The following is a 19624-nucleotide window of genomic DNA, read 5'->3' on the forward strand; positions in this document are numbered from 1 at the left end:
TAATGCCTTCAAAGGAGAAGTAATTGTGGTTGAGGATATAGTTGGTCATGATGAGTAGGAAGGTGGTTGTTGGTTTGGAATCTCAGGTATTGGGAAAGGTAGTGTTCAATAGTGGTAAGGCCATGGGCATTAGGGGTGTTAGTGTAAAGGGAGATGACATCATTTGTGATGAGCAGGGCACCATGTGGTAAAGGTACAGGAGCTGTGGAGAGCCGGTGAGGAAATGGTTGGTATCTTTTATATAGGAGGGTAGGTCCAGGTAATAGGTTGGAGGTGTTGGTCTATGAGAGCAGAGCTACTCTTAGTGGGGGTACATTAACCGGCCACGATGAGCATACTGTGGGTGGTAGGGTTTATGGACTTTAGGAAGCATGTAGAAGGTGGGAGTGCGGGGGAGTGATAGGAGTGAACAGAGCGGTAGACTCCAGGGGTATGTCCTGGATGGGCCTAAGGATTTGAGTAGTGACTGGAGATCCTGATGGATTTCTGGAATGGGTTCTTGTAAGGTTTGTAGGTGGATGTGCTCTCTAGTTGTTAGTTTGTTCCCCAGTTGCTATGGGCTGAATCCACAATGGTGCACCACTGTAGGTAATTACAGCAATTAAATGCTGAGGCTGTTCATGAATAGTGTCTGTGGTAAACAGTGAAAGTACGTGTAAATTAGCTTTCATTATTTTCATTTTCAGTGGAAATGCTTTGTGAAATTCATTGTAGAATTAATACTTCAGTAATGTTTTATTCGTAGTGGCTAGTTTGTGTCAAACTGTGTTACATTGTATCATTTGCCTTTCTGTAATGTCTTTTAAGAAAGTTTTAACTGTTCCTTTTTCTTGTTGATACCATAGGTCACAACTTTAGAGAAGGAAGAGACTGAAATTCAAAAAGTGCTCCAGCGTATGATAAAGGTTCTTCATGCTGAAAGTGGTAAAAGCAAGAAACCAGTATCCTATTTCCATTTTGTTGTAGACCCCAAGTCATTTTCAAGAACAGTTGAAAACATGTTTCACGTATCATTTTTAGTGAGAGATGGTGTGGTGCTTCTGACTTTAGGTAGGATTTCCTAGTATTTGTGAAATTCAGTATCAGAACTTTAATGTGAACATTTGTTTATTTTCTATCCTTCCCACTACTCGTGACAATTCAAAACATTGTCATGTCAGTGATGTCACCCCACGGGATGATTGTAAACTTTTTTGTAACTGTTTACTCTTTTATGAAGTTGCCAAATTACATGTGTTGGTTGTGCTGTCTTCAGTCATCTTTTGAGTTAAGTGACATTTACATGACAGCATTTATTTTGTAATTTTGTTAGTATAATTTTTTATTGAAGTGCACTGCTATTTTGAAATACCTTAGTATGGATGCTTAGGAAGTTGTGTTGTAGAAAAATTAAAATATTATTTTAGTGTCTGCATCAGTAGTTAATCTTCTAATGAAAACAATTAACATTTCAGAAGAAATTGGCATCTCTCTTTTCAGATGAAAACAATGTTCCAGTCCTTGTACCAGTGAGCTCATCTGAGATAGCGAGGAGAGAGAAAACTGGCATCACCAGGAAACAACTCATAATTGATATTACAATGGACGATTGGCAGGTATTGTTTCATTTTGTTGCATTTTTCTCATCTTAACTTTCCCCCAAAACAAATTTGACAGTCTCATTTCCAAACTGCAACTTCATTATATTTTCAAACATTCCATTCTTACTTGCCTTTATACGTTATAGTCAGATCTGGCAGCTAAATATTTCATCCAGTAGAGACGTTGAAGACTGACTTCTGATCTGAATGAAACTGTTGCAGTACTGTGTCACCAAGAGGTTACGAAGCCTAGGATGAACCTCTTGGTTCATCCCTATGAAATCCCCAAACCACCTTCCCTACCCTCTGGCTCCTACCCTTGTAACCGTCCCTGGTGTAAGACCTGTCCCATGCACCCTCCCACCACCACCTACTCCAGTCCTGTAACCCGGAAGATGTACACGATCAAAGGCAGAGCCACGTGTGAAAGCACCCACGTGATTTACCAACTGACATGCCTACACTATGAAGCCTTCTATGCGGGAATGACCAGCAACAAACTGTCCATTCGCATGAACGGACACTGACAGACAGTGTTTGTTGGTAATGAGGATCATTACCGTGCCTTGGTGCACGGCCAGCACATCTTGGCACAGTGTTACACCGTCCGGGTTATCTGTATACTTCCCACTGACACCAACCTATCAGAACTCCGGAGATGGGAACTTGCCCTTCAGTATATTCTCTCTTCCCGTTACCCACCAGGCCTCAACATCCGCTAATTTCAAATTGCCGCCCCTCATACCTCACCTGTCATTCAACATCATCTTTGCCACTGTACTTCCGCCTCGACTGACAACTCTGCCCAATCTCTTTGCATTTACAATGTCTGCCTGTGTCTGTATATGTGCGGATGGATATGTATGTGTGTGTGTGTGTGTGTGTGTGTGTGTGTGTGTGTGTGTGTGTGTGTGTATATACCTGTCCCTTTTTCCCCCTAAGGTAAGTCTTTCCGCTCCCGGGATTGGAATGACTCCTTACACTCTCCCTTAAAACCTACATCCTTTCATCCTTCCCTCTCCTTCCCTCTTTACTGATGAAGCAACCTTGGGTTGCGAAAGCTTAAAATTTGTGTGTGTGTTTGTGTGTTTTTAGTGTCTCTATCAACATACCAACGCTTTCGTTTGGTAAGTTACAGCATCTTTGTTTTTATATATATTTTTCCTATGTGGAATTTTTCCCTCTATTATATTCATATCCTAAATATTTATTGGTTAACACTAAGGGGTGTGTGTGTGCATGTGCGCGCGCATGCGCGCTGTTACTGAAACAGAGATGATACTATTGTAAATATTGCCATTTTTGTCATTTAAGATGGATTGTTTGGTGTTTGTATGTTTGGAGTTTTTCAAGGATGTCTAGTTTTCTGCCTTTTGGTTGGATGTGTAGGATGCTGATACTTGTGTTGTTAACATGGTGTTTTGTTGCCCCTGTTGTTAACATGGTGTTCTGTTTCATGCACGTGGGTGGCTATTGCTGATGTGTGGTATTTTTTGTGTTTTTAGTGCTGCCGTGTGTTCTTTGAATCTAACCTCAAATGATCTGCATGTCTGGCCTATGTAGAAGCAGACACAGTCCAAACATTTAATTTTGCGCACAGCTGTGTGTTGAAGTGTGTTTTGTGTGCTGCTGATGTGAGGTAACTTCTGTCCAATCTTGTCTGTGGTAAAGGATATGCTTATGCCTTTTCATTTGAAGACATTGGCAATCTTATATGAATATTACAAGAAAGTGGATTGTATAGATGATGTAACATTTTTTTTTGTGTGTGATTGCTTTGCCATTATTGAGTGAGTGTTTTAGGGTGTCTACTGTGGAGCTGTTATAACCATTTGCAATAGCAGTTTGTTTTATTATTTCAGTTTCTTGTTGACATTTGTCTTCAGATAATGGTAATTGGATAGCTTTATTGATCATGTACTGGAATGCTGCCATTTTGTGGGCTGTGGAGTGACAAGAGGAGCTGTGGATTGTAATATGTGTTGTGGTGTCATCTGTTTGGTGTACAACTGTGAATTTTATGTTTTCACTGTCGAATAACTGGTTCAGCTCACCGATGTCATCTTTAGTGTCTTTGATTAAAATGATGGTACTATCTACATATCTGTAGTAGTAGATGATATTTTTGAAAAGGTGGTGACTGGAATTCAGGGTTTTGTGCCTATTGCCAATAAAGCTTTTCATGTAATGATGTTGTCTGTGTTAAAAAAAGGGGGGGGGGGGGACTTACTTCATGGTTGCACCTTGTATAATAAATACCAACAATGCTTAGCATGTTGTGCAGAATGGGAAATTGCTTACTCTTGAAGAGGAACCCCTGTTCAGAAATATATAGTTAGGCCCCTGTGGCATGTTGGAGTTTAAAAACAGTGATGATGCCAGGTAACCTAGAGTTGTAGCACCCTGGCAGTGCAGGGAATATTGTGCTGGTGCCTGAGCTGAAAACTCCACAAGCATGCCAAGGAGTGTGTGCCTGTGGAGTGTAGAGCATGGGAAAAACTAACCATGGCAAGCAGCTGTTGTGGGTGTGGGGTAATGGCAAATAATCCACAACAGATATGATAAAACTTTCTCAATCTGATGGCTACAAGACCCCATTAGTTTCACTGGAGAGAGAATATATTGTTAGAGTGCATTTAACAAATGGAGGAAAAATTCAGAACGTAAAACCAGTTCAGCAAAATTTAAAGCTGCTCCACCTGGGAAGCCCAGTGACATTTGGTGCGCCATCACTCCTCAGAAGTTTCTCAAAATGATCCAGGGTGCAATTTTCTGTTGTAACCTCACATTGCAGACTAAAGCTAAATCACAATAAGATTCAGTTTTTACAGTTTCTAACACACAATTTAACAAAACCTGACGTTTTAATTTCACAGAATGGGCATATGATTAGTGAAACTGAACAGTTCAAATTTCTAGGTGTTCAGCTATACAGTAAGCTGTCATGGAAAGCCTATGTTTAGGATCTTCTTCAAAAGACTTAATGCTGCCATTTTCATCATTTGAACGGTGTCTGAAGTGAGTGATCGTTCAGTGCAAAAATTAGTCTACTTTGCTTATTTACATTCGCTTATGTCATATGGTGTTATATTTTGGGGTAACTCTTCCCATTCTAAAAGGATACTTTGGGCTCAGAAACGGGCGGTTCGGGCAATAAGTGGTGTAAGTTCATGAACCTATTGTCGACCCTTGTTCACAAATCAGGGTATTTTGACATTGCCCTCTCAATATACTGTCATTTCTTGTTAACAATACTAGCTTATTCCCAAGAATAAGCCCCTTTCACTCAGTTAATGCTTGGCAGAAATCAAACCTGCATTTGGATCCGACTTCCTTAACTCTGGTGCAGAAAGGTGTGCAGTATACTGCTGCATCCATTTTCAGTAAGCTACCACTCAAATTCAAGAATCTTAGCAGTGATCCATGCGCTTTCAAGTCGAAACTGAAGAGTTTCCTCGTGAGTCACTCCTTCTATTCTGTCAAGGAGTTCCTTGAAAAATTAAGCTGATTCTTGTTGTATTGTTGATTGTGTTTACTTAAACTTATGGACTGACTTTTTTTGTTCATAAGCGTTTATTTTTATCTGTTATTACTTTTATGTTCTAATTTCACATGATGACACATTCCGTGACCTTGGAGATTTGCTCCTCAATTTGGTCCCACTGAGCTTGACGTGTAAATAATTAATAAATAACTGTATGCAACATCAGGGTCTCCAGTTTGTCCTTCGTGCGTAATGGGACCAAAGACATCAGAATAGACACTTGCCTTTTTATTTTGGTTTTTGAAGGGACGTATTAAATGATAATGTAAAAGTAATGGTTTACTGCTGCAATTTGAAAATGTACGTTCTACCAACCATGCAGTGTTTTAAATGTTAACCAGTGCTATCTTGCCTGATAATTCAGCTGCTTGGGTGCCTCTTGAGAGCCACTTGTAAGACGTGCTTATCTGCCACCACCCACCTGAACTCTCTTGCATATTTGCAGTGTTTGCAAGCACGATGTGGTACAGTTACTACTATATCTTGTACTTCCTGCCTCTTCCCAGTCAGTGCCATTGACATCAACATTAATGACTATAATGAGTTACACTAGTTCATTCACTATATGTTCTCATGAGGTGAGCAAATAAAAGCAGAACTTTAGTGCAGGGCAACCCAAAAAGGTTACGGAAGAATTAGTTCCATCTTTTCAAAGTGGACAGCCTATGTCCGTCGTTCCTGTGGGATTGCGTTGTAAGGCCATTTTTAGAAACCTCGTTTTTTTTTTTCCGTTCATTCTAGATGTTCCTTTCGGTTTTGTGTATATATTCACAACTTGTCTTGTTGACATATGAATCCTGTAACTTATTGCAACCTCTGACTGTTTCGAAATTTTCATTTCAGCACCCTGACTGTCGCTAGACTCCTCTTTTCATAACCCGTGCTTCACTGCCGTACAATAGAACAAGTAGAGCCATTAGCTTACAGTACTTCATTTTTATGATTTTTCGTGTGTATTTTTAATCTTCTGCTTACAATGCCAAATTGCACCCTGAAATCTCTAATTTAACATCTACATTCTTATCATCATTCCCCTCAGGGGGCTCAGCATTTATTTGCTGGGTACGGGCTTGGCGACCTTGGGGTCCCTGAGCTAGGGACTGGAAAGCGCCACCAGTCCTCAATACCATAAGCTCTGAACGTGCTTCAACGACCACCGTAAGGCGCAACGGTGGAACGTTGTACGGTACAGAGCCCGGGGATCTTGGCTTAACTGCCTGGGTCACAAGGATGGTATAAACCTCTATTAAAAAAAAACCGCAATCTCAAGGTGTGCTGCGCGCTGAGGAGATGCATGGCTGTTGAGGTAGAACAGTTGCTAGCAGACGACTTCTGGGGAACTTACCAGACCCCGGTTGTATTAGGCTTACCCAGGCAAGCGGGGCTCTGTCTGGGTGGACATTCCTTCCTCTAGCTGCTCGTGGGACCACCATGAAACAAAATACGAATAGTGTGCAAGCACGAGTCTCTAAGAAAGGAAAGTTCAATGCTTTACAGTATGAGCCCCCAATCGTTCCCTTCCCTGTCCACACCAGGGGAGGAACGGCAGTCTAAATTACCTGGTGAGACATATTCGCCTCGATTTCTGGTTTGCAGCCGAACAGATGGGGACTCATTTCTGACCACAAAGCCTCAGTTTTGTGTGGAAAATTTAGAGGACAAGTTTGGAGAAGTTGAGGGCATGTCTAAAACGAGGTCTGGAGCAGTCCTCATACAGACAGCATCCCCAGCACAGTCACGGGCATTGCTTGCTTGTGACAAGCTCGGTGATGTTGCAGTCTCCATTACGCCTGATAAGAGCGTCAATAGGGTTCAGAGCCTTATTTTTCAACAAGACCTGTTGTTGCAGTCTGACGACGAGCTCCGTGCAAATCTGGATCGCCGCGGTGTCCACTTTGTACGTGTCTTCAGGGGACCTAAAGGTAGTATGGTTGCCACTGGTGCTTTCATCTTCGCGTTCGAGGGAGACACCCTGCCCGAGAAAGTCAAAGTGATGATATATCGATGTGATGTTAAGCCTTACATCCTTCCTCCCATGCGCTGCTTTAAGTGCTGGAGGTTTGGGCACATGTCATCGAGATGTGACGCCAACCGTACCTGTTGGGACTGTGGACGTGCCTCCCACCCAAACGTCCCGTGTTCGCTGCCCCCTGTTTGTGTCAACTGCGGACAGAAACAGTCACCTTGCTCGTTAGACTGCTTGGTTTATCAAAAAGAACGGAAGATTATGGAGTATAAGACCTTGGACAGGCTCACTTACACAGAGGCCAAACGCAAGTATGACCAACTTCACCCTGTATGCATTTCATCGACGTTTGCTGCAGCACCTTTGATGTCGCCATCCCTGGCGACGAGCCCCCAAGCTCAGCCACTTTTTGTGGGCCCTCCAGCCCGGCCATCTATTCCGCCACCCAGGTAGTTGGGGGAACACTCTCTTCCGTTGCTCCCCTGTTATCAACATCGGGAGTAACAACCCCTCCTTCTTTGGGGACTTCAGTCCCCACCTCTCAGCCGGAGAAGTGCCCGCCTCCTCCGGCTCCCCTCGCGTGGAAGGGATCGCTTGGTGCCCTTTGCCACCACCTTAGGGCCGTAGGTCTTCCAGGTCTTCCTCAGACCATGAGACTGGGTCGGAAAAGCCCACCCAGCATGATAAACCAAAGGACAAACGGGACCCTACCAAAAAGAAGAAAAATCAAATGGAGAAGGACAGAAAAGCAGTTCACCGCAGCACCTGAATATGATGTGGAGCATCTAGTGACCACTCAGGAGTTAAATGTTGCTCGATCCGCAGCTCCTATGGAAGTTGATCAGGCTACTTCGCAATCAGTGGCGGCGAGCACTTTTAAGGCCTAACCTATCCCCCCTCCCCAGGTTCTTTCATGTCTTCACAGTTGGATACCATTATCTTTCAATGGAATTGCCATGGTTTTTTCCACCACCTTGCTGAGTTGGAACAGCTTTTGTGCCGCTTCCCTGCCACTTGTCTGGCCCTACAGGAAATATGGTTTCCTGCTCGCGGACCCCCTCCCTCTGTGGTTCCCGAGGTTACTATAAGAACCGCGTAGAATACGACAGGGTGTCTGGCGGTGTCTGTGTGTGTGTTCTTGCCACTGTTCCTAGTGCCCCAGTGCCACTTCAACAGTTCTCGATGCTGTGGCTGTTCGAATCCGGGCAGGAATGGAGCTTACCATCTGTTCCCTCTACCTTCCCCTGGATAAGGTTGTCCCTCTTGCCAACCTAGCTGCCTTGTTTGCCCATCTCGCCCCCCCCCCCCCCCTCGCCATTCCTCCTTTTGGGGGACTTTATGCACATCACCCTTTATGGGGTGGGGCCCAGATCTCGGGCCAGGGTAGGAACGTTGAGGCTCTCTTGGCACAACAGGACATTTGCCTCCTTAATACCGGTGCTCCCACATATTTTAGCTTGACTCATGGCACATACTCGGCTGTTGACCTCTCTCTTAGTAGCCCTGGTCTTATTCCATACCTCAGTTGGAGGATTCACGACGACCTCTGTGGTAGCGACCACTTTCCTATCCTGGTTTCTCTTCTTCAATCCCAACCAGCTGCCACGATGGTCTCTTCATGGAGCTGATTGGGCAGCCTACACCTCAGCTACTATGGCCATTGCTCCGCTTCCTGGTGACATTGATTTGGCAGTGGATGTGGTCACTATGGCCATTGTTTCTGCTGCCGAGGCAACTGTCCCCTGTTCTTAAAGTACCCTAAGGTGTAAGTCGGTCCCTTGGTGGACACCAGAGATTGCAGAAGCTATCCAGTACCGCCGGCGAGCCCTGCAACAACACTGGCGTCATCCTTCCCTAGAGAATCTGGTTGCCTTTAAACAGCTGCGGGCCCGGACTGGGCGGTTAATCTGACGGAGCAAACAGGACTGCTGCGAACGATATGTTGCCACCATAGGTTCTCGCACCTCCCCATCTCAGGTGTGGTCGTGGGTTTGGCGCATTTTTGGCTTTCACCCTCGTGCGTCTGTCCCTTGCCTTTCTCTTTGGGGTACACTTTGTACTGACCCAATCGCCATCGCCGAACATCTGGCAGAGTACTTCGCTCATATTTCCCTGACAGCAGGCTACAGTGCAGAATTCCGTGCCATTAAAGAGCAGGCTGAGCATACGCAGTTGTCGTTTCGCACACACCGTTGGGAATGATACAACGCCCCATTTAGTGAATGGGAGTTCCAAAGTGCCCTTACAGCTTGCCTCAATACCTCTCAGGTCCAGACCAAATTCACAACCAGTTTCTTCGCCATCTCTCGGCACACTGTCAGGGTGAATTACTCGCCCTGTTTAATCGCATCTGGATGGAGGGCGTTTTCCCAACGCGTTGGCAGGATAGCATTACCATCCCGGTGCTGAAACCTGATGCAGATCTGCTGGTGGTTGATAGCTATCACCCTATCAGCCTTACCAACGTTATGTGCAAACTCCTGGAACGGATGGTGAGTCGGCGGCTCATGTGGATCCTCGAAGCTAGGGGCCTCCTAGCCCTGGGGGCTTCCGTCAGGGCCGCTCAGCGATCGACAATTTAGTCTTCCTAGAGTTGGCTATTCATACAGCTTTTACTCAGCGAGAACATCTAGTTGCTGTTCTCTTTGATTTTCGGAAGGTGTACGATACCACCTGGCACCATCATATCCTTGCTACGCTGCACGAATGGGGCCTACGGGGTCCGCTTCAGATTTTTCTACGGAATTTTCTCTCCAATCACTCCTCTCGGGTTAGAGTTGGCACTTATTTTAGCTCTGCTCATATTCAGGAGAACGGTGTCCCGCAGGGCTCAGTTCTCAGTGTTCCCCACTTTTTGGCAGCGATTAATGGTCTTGTGGCTGCGGTGGGCTCATCAGTCTGTTCCTCTCTATATGCCAATGACTTTTGTCATTATTACAGTTCCCCAAGCATCAGTGTCGCTGAACGGCAGCTGCAAGGAGCTATCCGTAAGGCACATTTTTTGGGCATCCAACCATGGTTTTCAGTTCTCAGCCTCTAAGACCTGAGTGATGCATTTCTGTCGTCGTCGAACGGTCCACCTCCATCCAGAGCTCTACCTTCCCAATGAACTCCTTCATATTGAGCAGACGCATCGCTTCCTTGGCATGCTGTTTGATCTCAGCTCACTTGGACACCTCATCTTTGTGAGCTTAAACAATGATGCTGCCTCAGCCACACCGTTTGGGGGGCTGCACGAACAACCCTCCTACAGCTCTATAAGACCCTAGTCCAGTCCCGTCTCGATTACAGGAGTGTGGTGTATGACTCAGCAGCACCTTCAATGTTGTAGATCCTCGATCCGATTCTCCATTGTGGCGTCAGACTGGCGACAGGTGCCTTCCGCACTAGTCCAGTGACTAGCCTTCTTGCAGAAGCTGGAATCCATCCCCTAAGATTCAACCGACAACAGTAGCTTGCATCATATATCGCCCACATCCATGCCTCACCCGACCACCCAAATCGCAGGTTCGTTTTTCCATCTTCTGCACTCCTCTCCCCACGACAACGGCCTAGGTCGGGTCTCCCGATCGCAGTCCGCGTTCTTTCCCTTCTCTCCTCACTAGAGTCCTCTCCCCTTCCTCCATCCTTCCGGCCCTCTTCTTCTAACCCTCTTTGGCCCCTCCCTCGCTTGCGGCTTTGCTTGGATTTGTCCTGCGACTCCAAGTCTTCTGTTCCACCTGCCAGTCTTCGTCAACAATTCCTGGCTCTTCTTGCCTCGTTTCACGATGCAGATGTAGTCTACACCGATGGTTCTGTGGTCGATGGACGCACTGGGTTTTCTTTCATCCACGGCGACTACGTTGAGCAGCATTTCCTGCCTTGTGGGAGCAGTGCTTTCACTTTAGAGCTGGTTGCTCTTTATTGTGCACTTCATCACCTTTCCTCCTGCCCTGGGGAGTCATTTGTCATATGCAGTGACTCCCTGAGTGGATTGCAAGCACTCGACCAGTGCTTTTCTCAAGACCCGTGGGTGCGCAGTATTCAAGATGCTGTTTTTGCTCTCGCCGAGTGTGGTTGTTCAGCGACGTTTGTGTGGACCCTGGGCCAATTCGGCATTCCAGGAAATGAACGTGTCGATTGGTTGGTCAAGCAGGCCACCAATTCGCCACCGCTGGAGCTTGGTCTCGTGGAAAGAGACCTCCGGTCGGCCCTACATCGCAATGTCCGCGATGTCTGGAGCTCTGAATGGTCTGTCTTGTACACGCCAAATAAGCTCCGCATGGTCAAGTCGTCCACGACCGTATGGAACTCATCCTTGAGGGGCACGCGTAGGGACACAGTTATTCTCTGCCGTCTCCGAATTGGACATACGCAGTTGACCCACAGCTATCTCCTTCGTCGTGAGAACCCGCCCAAGTGTCGCTGTGATGCAGGGCTGACGGTGGTCCATCTTCTGATGGACTGCCCCCTTTTAGCCCCCTTGCGGCAGTCCATTAATTTACCAGCTGCACTTCCTTTAATTCTCGGTGACGATGCCTCTGTAGCTGACTCAGTTTTACGTTTTACCTGTGCAGCTGGGTTTTATCACTCGCTCTAGTGTGGGTGCTCTTGCATGATTTCTCAGGCTACACCCACTCCAGGGACTTTTAATTGTGACGTGGATACCAAAATTGTGTCTTTTATGGTAACAAGTTGTGTTGGCACCTCTATCAATGCTTTTCAGCTAGAGGTTCTTCGTTTGTAGTCAACTATTTGCTCTGCTCCTTTTAAGTGTCCTCTATTTTGTGTTACTGCGGTGTTCATTTTAGCTCTGTGCCCTTTGGTGTTCCCTCCCTCTGGGTGCAGAGGTTACGCTTTTACTGTATAGGCCTTTTACAAGTATGTCTGTTTGGAACTGGGGACTGATGACCTAAATGTTTAGCCCCCCTCAAACCCCAAAACCAACCAACCAACGCCCACTCAACCTAGCAGCCAGTGGCACCTGAACTAGTGTGATTTTTCTTAACTAGTCTCTCATTTAAAAAGTACAAATTTCTCTTTGTTTGCTTGCATTTCACAACCTCCCTTCAGTTCACTATTTCTGTCCAAATAATTATTGCAGATTCCTTTTGATTGTCACCTTCATTTGCTACTATTCACATGCATCTTTTTTTCTGCCATATCTTTGTTGTAATGTTCTTTTTTAATGTCACAATCTTCTCATTTTCTTCAACTTCTTTTACCTTTTCTGTCATAATAGTACTATCTATTAATGAGTGTGAAATGAAATTAATATAGCACATTGAGGTGGGGTATGTTACTTTATTGTGAAAGGAACTTGATATACATGTGGACAAGGCTTGAGAAATCCCCTTTGTTAATTACTTCTCCTACTCCTCATCCTCATACTCTTGCAGCTGCTGCTATCAGTGTCATGTCTTAACTCTACTTACTTTGTAATGGTTGTGGAAGACTTTGAATTGCTGTTAGAATATTAAGTTATTTCTCATTGACCCTAAACCATGTCTGCCGATAGTTGCTTTAGTGTGATGTATTGTGTTAAGCATAATTATAATTTTTACTAGGTCATTTATATGTGTATCTCTATGAAAAAACACGATAGTGTGTTGCAGTCATGAATCACAGTACTCTTATTTTCATAAGGGTGGCAGTTCAAATTTCCATTTGCCCCATCAAGATTCAGGTTTTCAATAATTTCAACAAATTGCTAATTCCCCTCCCTCCCCCCCCCCCCCCCCCCTCTCTCTCTCTCTCTCTCTCTCTCTCTCTCTCTCTCTCTCCCCCTCTCTCCCTCTCCCCCTCTCTCCCTCTCTCCCTCTCTCTCTACCCCATAAATTAAAAGAACACTATTATACACTGGAGTACTAAAGAAACTGGTACAGGCAAGCATATTCAAATACAGAGATATGTAAACAAGCAGAATACGGTGTTGCGGGCAGCAATGCCTATATAAGACAACAAGTGTCTGGCACAATTGTTAGATTGGTTACTGCAGCTACAATTGCAGGTTATCAAGATTTAAGTGAGTTTGAACATGGTGTTATAGTTGGCGCATGAGTCATGGGCACAGCATCTCCGAGGTAATGATGAAGTGGGGATTTTTCCGTATGACACATTTCATAAGTGTACCGAGAATATTAGGAATCCAGTAAAACATCAAATCTCCAACATCACTGTGGCCACAAAAAATCCTGCAAGAACAAGACCAACGACAACTGAAGAGCATCGTTCAGTTGTGACAGAAGAGCAACCCTTCTGCAAATTGCCGCAGATTTCAGCATGTGAACCATTCATTGAATCATTGATATGGGCTTTCAGAACTGGAGGGCCACTCGTGTACCCTTGATGACTGCACAACACAAAGCTTTACGCCTTGCCTGAGCCCGCCAACACCGACATTGGACTGTTGTTGATTGGAAGCATGTTGCCTGGTCAGACAAGACTCGTTTCAAATTGTATCGAGCGGATAGATGTGAAGACAACCTCGTAAGTCCGTGGGCTCTGCATGTCAGCAGGGAACTGCCCAAGCTGGTGTGGGGTGTGTGCAGTGAGTGATATGGGACCCCTGATATATCTAGATATGACTCTTGACAGGTGACACATACATAAGCATTGTGTCTGATAGCCTGCATCCATTCATGTCCATTGTGCATTCCGATGGACTTGGGTAATTCAAGCAGGACACTAAGACACCCCACACATCCAGAATTGCTACAGAGTGGCTACAGGAAAACTCTTCTGAGTTAAACACTTACGCTGGTCACCAAACTTCCCAGTACGGATTTATGTACGGTCCTGCAGGATTCGTGGTGTCACTTCAGTAGAGTCCATGCCACGTCATGTTGCAGCACTTTTGCATGCTCACGGGGGCCCCTACACAATATTAGGCAAGTGTACCAGTTTCTTTCGTCCCCAAACTTCCCAGTACGGATTTATGTACGGTCCTGCAGGATTCGTGGTGTCACTTCAGTAGAGTCCATGCCACGTCATGTTGCAGCACTTTTGCATGCTCACGGGGGCCCCTACACAATATTAGGCAAGTGTACCAGTTTCTTTCGTTTTTCAGTGCATTACTTGGAAATTAAGTAAGTCACACCTATGTACTTATTTTTCATGACCAAACTCTGAAAAGGGCAAAAGTCTCAACTAATACATGAGAGTAAGGGTGTCAACTACTGAAGATGGATAAATTGTCAGAAGCTGCCATGCTAAGCACAAGAAACATGATGTTTAAAAAAATTTAGTAGCAGAAATAGTTTATTCTCAAACAGAAATAACGTTGATCCTTGCTAATATTAATCTTTGTTAATTAATTTTGATCAGTTGATGTAAATAATTATTTCTTTTTTTTTCTTTCAGTACTTAATAAAAGAATTTGATATACAGCAGCCACTGTTCAGACCAAGAACTGGATGATAACATTCATAGGTGCAAGTCATATTTTGAAGATTAATTTGTACCCAACTTAAACATTTCATTGCTCAATGGAGATTTGAAAAATGAGACATGTCATTGACATTAAAGTCAAAGGAGCAGTCTCATAATTTGTAACCTGAGACGGGTGAAATAGATCACTCAGTTTCTTTTTAGTACCTGATGTCTGTGTTGTATGTGGTGCATATTTTAACAAATAGGTGTGAAATTGTCAACAACTGAAGAATAAATTAAGTATTCAATGTAAAAGTTAGATGTAAAGAAAAATCACTTTTGTCAGCTGTTTTCTGTTACGAACTTTTTAAAACCATCTTCAGACGTTAGCTGAAATAGTACACAGTTGTTACAGTGATGATCAGATCAAATCAGCTAATGAAGACTTAAGTTTATGCAGAGATTTGGCTTAAGATGACTAAATATATGTAAATAGTTGGCTACATATGATTGATAAAGCTTTGATGTGTACCTGATAAGTACAGTACATCTCTTTTATTTGTCCTACAACAGTCGTCTCTTTAATGTCCATGTGTTGCTTTCAGAATTAGATATGGTGACCTCAGTATCTGTTTTGAGTGTTGGTCCTCATAAAATTGCAGAAAATTTAACAGTGGGAAGGAGAAGATGTTGTTTGATAGAAATAAAAATGTTACATGGCATTGAAAATTTGAAGCTTGATCATGCATAATAAATGTTTTTATTTGCACCTGGTTCATATGTGGTGACATTGCAAGGGTAGTAATGTGGTAGGCTGTATAAGAAATTTTACTTCTGTGGAATTGGTTTTGGGCTACTTTTCCAATTACCGTCAGCATGTGTGTGACCTTTAGCGATAGAATTAAGTTAACCAACGTACGGAAAATCTCCAAAGCAGAAAAATGAATATTTTTTCAAACCATTTCGTCCGTGTTCCTTTCCTGAACCAACTAATGAACAGTGTTGTGAAAGGTTACACAATATGACACACACACACACACACACACACACACACACACACACTCACTCACTCACTTATATGACTGTTTCACGGTAAATTACCTCATTTGACCAGGTCACAAATCAGTAAAAGTCTGGTGCCATGCCTATATTGTGATATGCCTATAAGATTTTATTTTCAGATCTATTTTAATTAGAGATAATACACATATACATTGTACTTTTAGTACACCATTATAGAATGACAGGCTTAGATATGGCTGAGTGCAGTGATCAGCCAGCCCATTGACTATATGTAATTGAGTTAGTAGACCATGAAATTGACTTCAGTCCTGCTGGCTTTTACGTAAAGATACTCTCAATAATGTACTGTATTTACCTGATTAACATAACACCCCCCCCCCCTCCTTTTTTATTTTATTTTATTTTTAAAAGAAAAAGAGGCTTTGTTAGAAATTTTTATATTTTATGTATTCTGACTGATCGAAATTGCAAACTGTTTTATTGGTAAACTGTCGGCCTAAAAAATTTAACATTATAGCTATTGTAAACTAAGTCCATTTATTGTCAACATTTTGGTAATGTATGGAGAAATAAATGATACAAAGAAATTTTTATCTTCCATCCATATTTACTTACAACCTAAGCCAGTAGTATGTGATACCACTGTTTTAATAATAATAATAATAATAATAATAATAATAATAATAATAATAATAATAATAATAATATTTTCGAATCCTTTCAAGCCGGCCCTGTGTGGCCGAGCAGTTCTAGGCGCTTCAGTCTGGAATCGCGCGACTGCTACGGTCGCAGGTTCGAATCCTGCCTCGAGCATGGATGTGTGTGATGTCCTTAGGTTAGTTAGGTTTAAGTAGTTCTAAGTTCTATGGGACTGATGATCTCAGAAGTTAAGTCCCATAGTGCTCAGAGCCATTTTGAATCCTTTCATTATATATTCATTAGAGATGAATTAGGGCCCTATACAAACCACTCATTGTAAATCTGTCACAAGTGAGCATTAAAAGGTCAATTCAGGACAGTATCCATTACTTGAAGTCGTGAGGTCATATCGCCAAGAATTATTACCAGATCCTTAACTTCCTGGGTGAAGTGTCCCCTGAAGGAATAAAGTTCAAACATTTCCTTCTGTTTTGCAAAGAGCCTGGTAGTTTGTTCAAAGTAACATTCACCGATCTAGCATCGGGCCATTTGTCATCCATCCCTCTCCTTGACATCTAAAGAGAAGTCGTGCAGGTAGTTTCTCTTCTCACATATGGAGCAGCTTTCTTCAGTCTGCTAGTGTACTCAGCATTACTGTTATTCTGTCCTTTTCATTGTCAGAACTTATAGGAAGACTATGAATGCCCTTCTCATCAAGAGGTGATGTATATCAAAATAAGTGTCTGATCAGCTTGGTCCAAATAGAATAGCAAATAGTGGTGCTATTTTCTTAAATTGATTATGTGATAGTGTTAAAAAAGTAGATTTTTGTCAGATGCTGTGGGAGGTCGTCGTGCTAGCATTGTTTTGTGTCGTAATGTAGGCCCTGCCATCATCATCATAATCACCGCCACGCACCAGTCAGTACATGTTTTGAATTCTGCAATGCATGCAATTGGAACAATTCTCTCTGTCTCGTGCAATTTGTCAGCTAATGCGTCAAGTATTGAGGAAGCCTTCATTGCATTTCTTTTGCACGTACTGCTCCATTTTGTGAAACCCTCCCTGCATTGGACCTCAGAGAGTTTGGGATGAATAATTGGTGTTCCTTAATTTATTTGTAATATGATGCCATCTCGGAACATACTCTTCTGTGACAACAGATTTTCTTCCTGCTGAAATGTTGTTTGTAGCATCTGTTTTGTGCATCATCATTAACTTAAAATTAGTGTTGTATTGTCTGTGTGATCCAGTTGTGAACTGTGATTTCATGTATCCATGTTTCTCATCAGTCACTGCTTTTGTTTGTATCCATTATCGATTGCTATAATTTACAGTTTATGCAGTTCTGACAGTATGAGCAAGCTGATCGACAACACATTATTTCCTTGATTCCCACAGCTGAATTGGCCGAAATTGTTCTGCTTTGTATTAACAGTACACTTCGAAACTTCTTGCCAACCTTCCAAATAAACAGCACTGTGGGGCGGCAGCAGCTTAAGCACCATTGATGAACCTCACTTTTCGTCTGTTGTGCCACTTTTCAAGTGTGCTGAGTGAACGTATTTTTGGTAGTGTTAATTTGGCTCGTGTAGAAATATTTACTATTGAGTATTCATCCATTTGTAAAGTGGGTTCAACTCCAACTAAAATTGAATTGAGGAAAACTGCAGTTATAGTGTGATAAAATGTTCATAAATAGCACGTTATGCAGGATACATGCCTGTAATTTGCTACATAATGTGACTCATACACGCCACTGCCCTCTCAACACTCATTGTAGTGCTTGGGCAAGCTGGTGCCATTACTCCCCCTCCTGCCCTGCAGAATTCTTCAGATTAAATCTGCATGACCTCAGTTGCCAAAGGTTCATCTGCAAATGCCAGACCACCTTCATGTTAAGCTCTTAAACAAAGTAAAAATGTTGAACTCTGCAACTACTATTCAATTTGTGAATGTGTAAGACTTCTCTGTATTTTTCAGATTACTAATTCGAGGAAAACCTCATCTTACAGTCAAGTAAATAAGATAATATATTGCAGGAAAGGAACTGTATTTGCACAACTGAATTGGCTTGCGGAGTTACAGTACATAGCATGCTTTGGAGCAAGATCTTCTTTTCAACATATTTTGCAGTGTTATATATTTATTTTCTAATGAAAGATTGCCTTAGTATCCATTTTTATAAGAGCAATCTGGAAGGACCACTTATTATCAGCGTGAAGAAAATTACCATCTAAGCCACTTCAGTATTTATTTTTCAGTACTGTTTATAATATAATGTAAGTTTAGTGTAGTAATGAATAATCTGTTATCCAGATGGTGATTTGTAGCAGCATTATTGTTGCTAAAATCTTTTTTTTTCCCGCAAGAAATGTAAAAATATATACAGGGTGATTCTAAATTAGATGCCTAAAACTAACATTAAATATTGAAGGAGATTTACCTACTTGAAATAATTTTTTCTCTGTTGTGAAACTGACAGGACATATATCTTTCTATAAATGTTCCACGTGGCTTCCTCTCGTCACACAATAGGTACCCCGTATGTCCCCCTCACAGCTTCCACAGTGTGGCCTGTTACGCACGAGAGACCTTGACCTTTCTTATGACGTGCAACAAAACCTGAATCCACAAACTGATCATGCCACGCTTTCAAAGTCCTTGCATGAGGTAGAGCTTTGTGATACCTCTATTCTGAAGCATCATGTGTTTTGTCGTACCACTATACTTAACAAGTTTCACATCCTTAAGTCTCCAGTGTTACTTCACACTCTCACTATTTATGCATAACAAGGGAGTAGACCAATATCAGGAAGTGTAGGATTGAAGCTTTAGAGATTTGAAGAGCTCTGGAGAATAATCAGTCATTGGTTTACAAATTATTTACTGGTGCCTTAATATAACTAATTTAGAATAACCCTGTATAATGATAAAAAAAGTAAAGTAAGTTTCAACACCAGAGTGTTTTACTAGTCACAATGTTGTTGGAGGTGGAGTGCCATTGCCACCCTCCAAACTTTCTATTGACTTACCCACTGCGTTGCAGGGGTTCCACAGTTAACATGGACTCCAAACCCTGATGCAATTAGGCATTTTTCAGTTTAACAAGCATTTGCCAGAGATGGAAGAAGTCATAAATGATACATACAAATCGGGGGATAAAACCTGAGACATTTGATTTCTAGTCCACTGCTTAACCAGTGAGACAGAGCCACATATTTCTTTATTAGCTGAGTCTTTTATTGGGTTGAAATACAATGAACTGAAACATTGCACAGATGTTGATGAAAAACATAACCATTATCAATACAGCATTCAAATTATTTGCATTAAGCAAAAATTTAAAAAAAAAAGTGCCAGTTTAAGTGCACCTTTTGTATCCACAATTGTACCTGTAAATTTTTAAAGCAACATAAACTGATTAATTCCTTGCAGAACATTTTCTCTGTGATATGTCTTCATGTTCTTTGAACTGTTTTTAAATGTAACTTAGAGAAATTAAACAGTAGGATTGCCACA

The 19624-nt window shown here is 42.7% G+C and overlaps 1 protein-coding gene across 1 annotated transcript in view; it reads left to right on the plus strand.

The window, feature by feature from the left end:
- The window catches only part of LOC124802716 (EP300-interacting inhibitor of differentiation 3), a 100410-nt gene extending 84364 nt beyond the window's left edge, over window positions 1-16046 (plus strand). The window contains exons 5-7 of the mRNA XM_047263682.1: window positions 846-1050; window positions 1480-1595; window positions 14432-16046. Coding sequence (XP_047119638.1) covers window positions 846-1050; window positions 1480-1595; window positions 14432-14488 — 378 coding nt within the window. The 3' untranslated portion in view covers window positions 14489-16046. The remainder of the gene's footprint in view (window positions 1-845; window positions 1051-1479; window positions 1596-14431) is intronic.
- Window positions 16047-19624: the final 3578 nt, after the last annotated feature.

This window comes from Schistocerca piceifrons, chromosome 6, assembly GCF_021461385.2.
Source record: "Schistocerca piceifrons isolate TAMUIC-IGC-003096 chromosome 6, iqSchPice1.1, whole genome shotgun sequence".
Lineage (NCBI taxonomy): Eukaryota > Metazoa > Arthropoda > Insecta > Orthoptera > Acrididae > Schistocerca > Schistocerca piceifrons.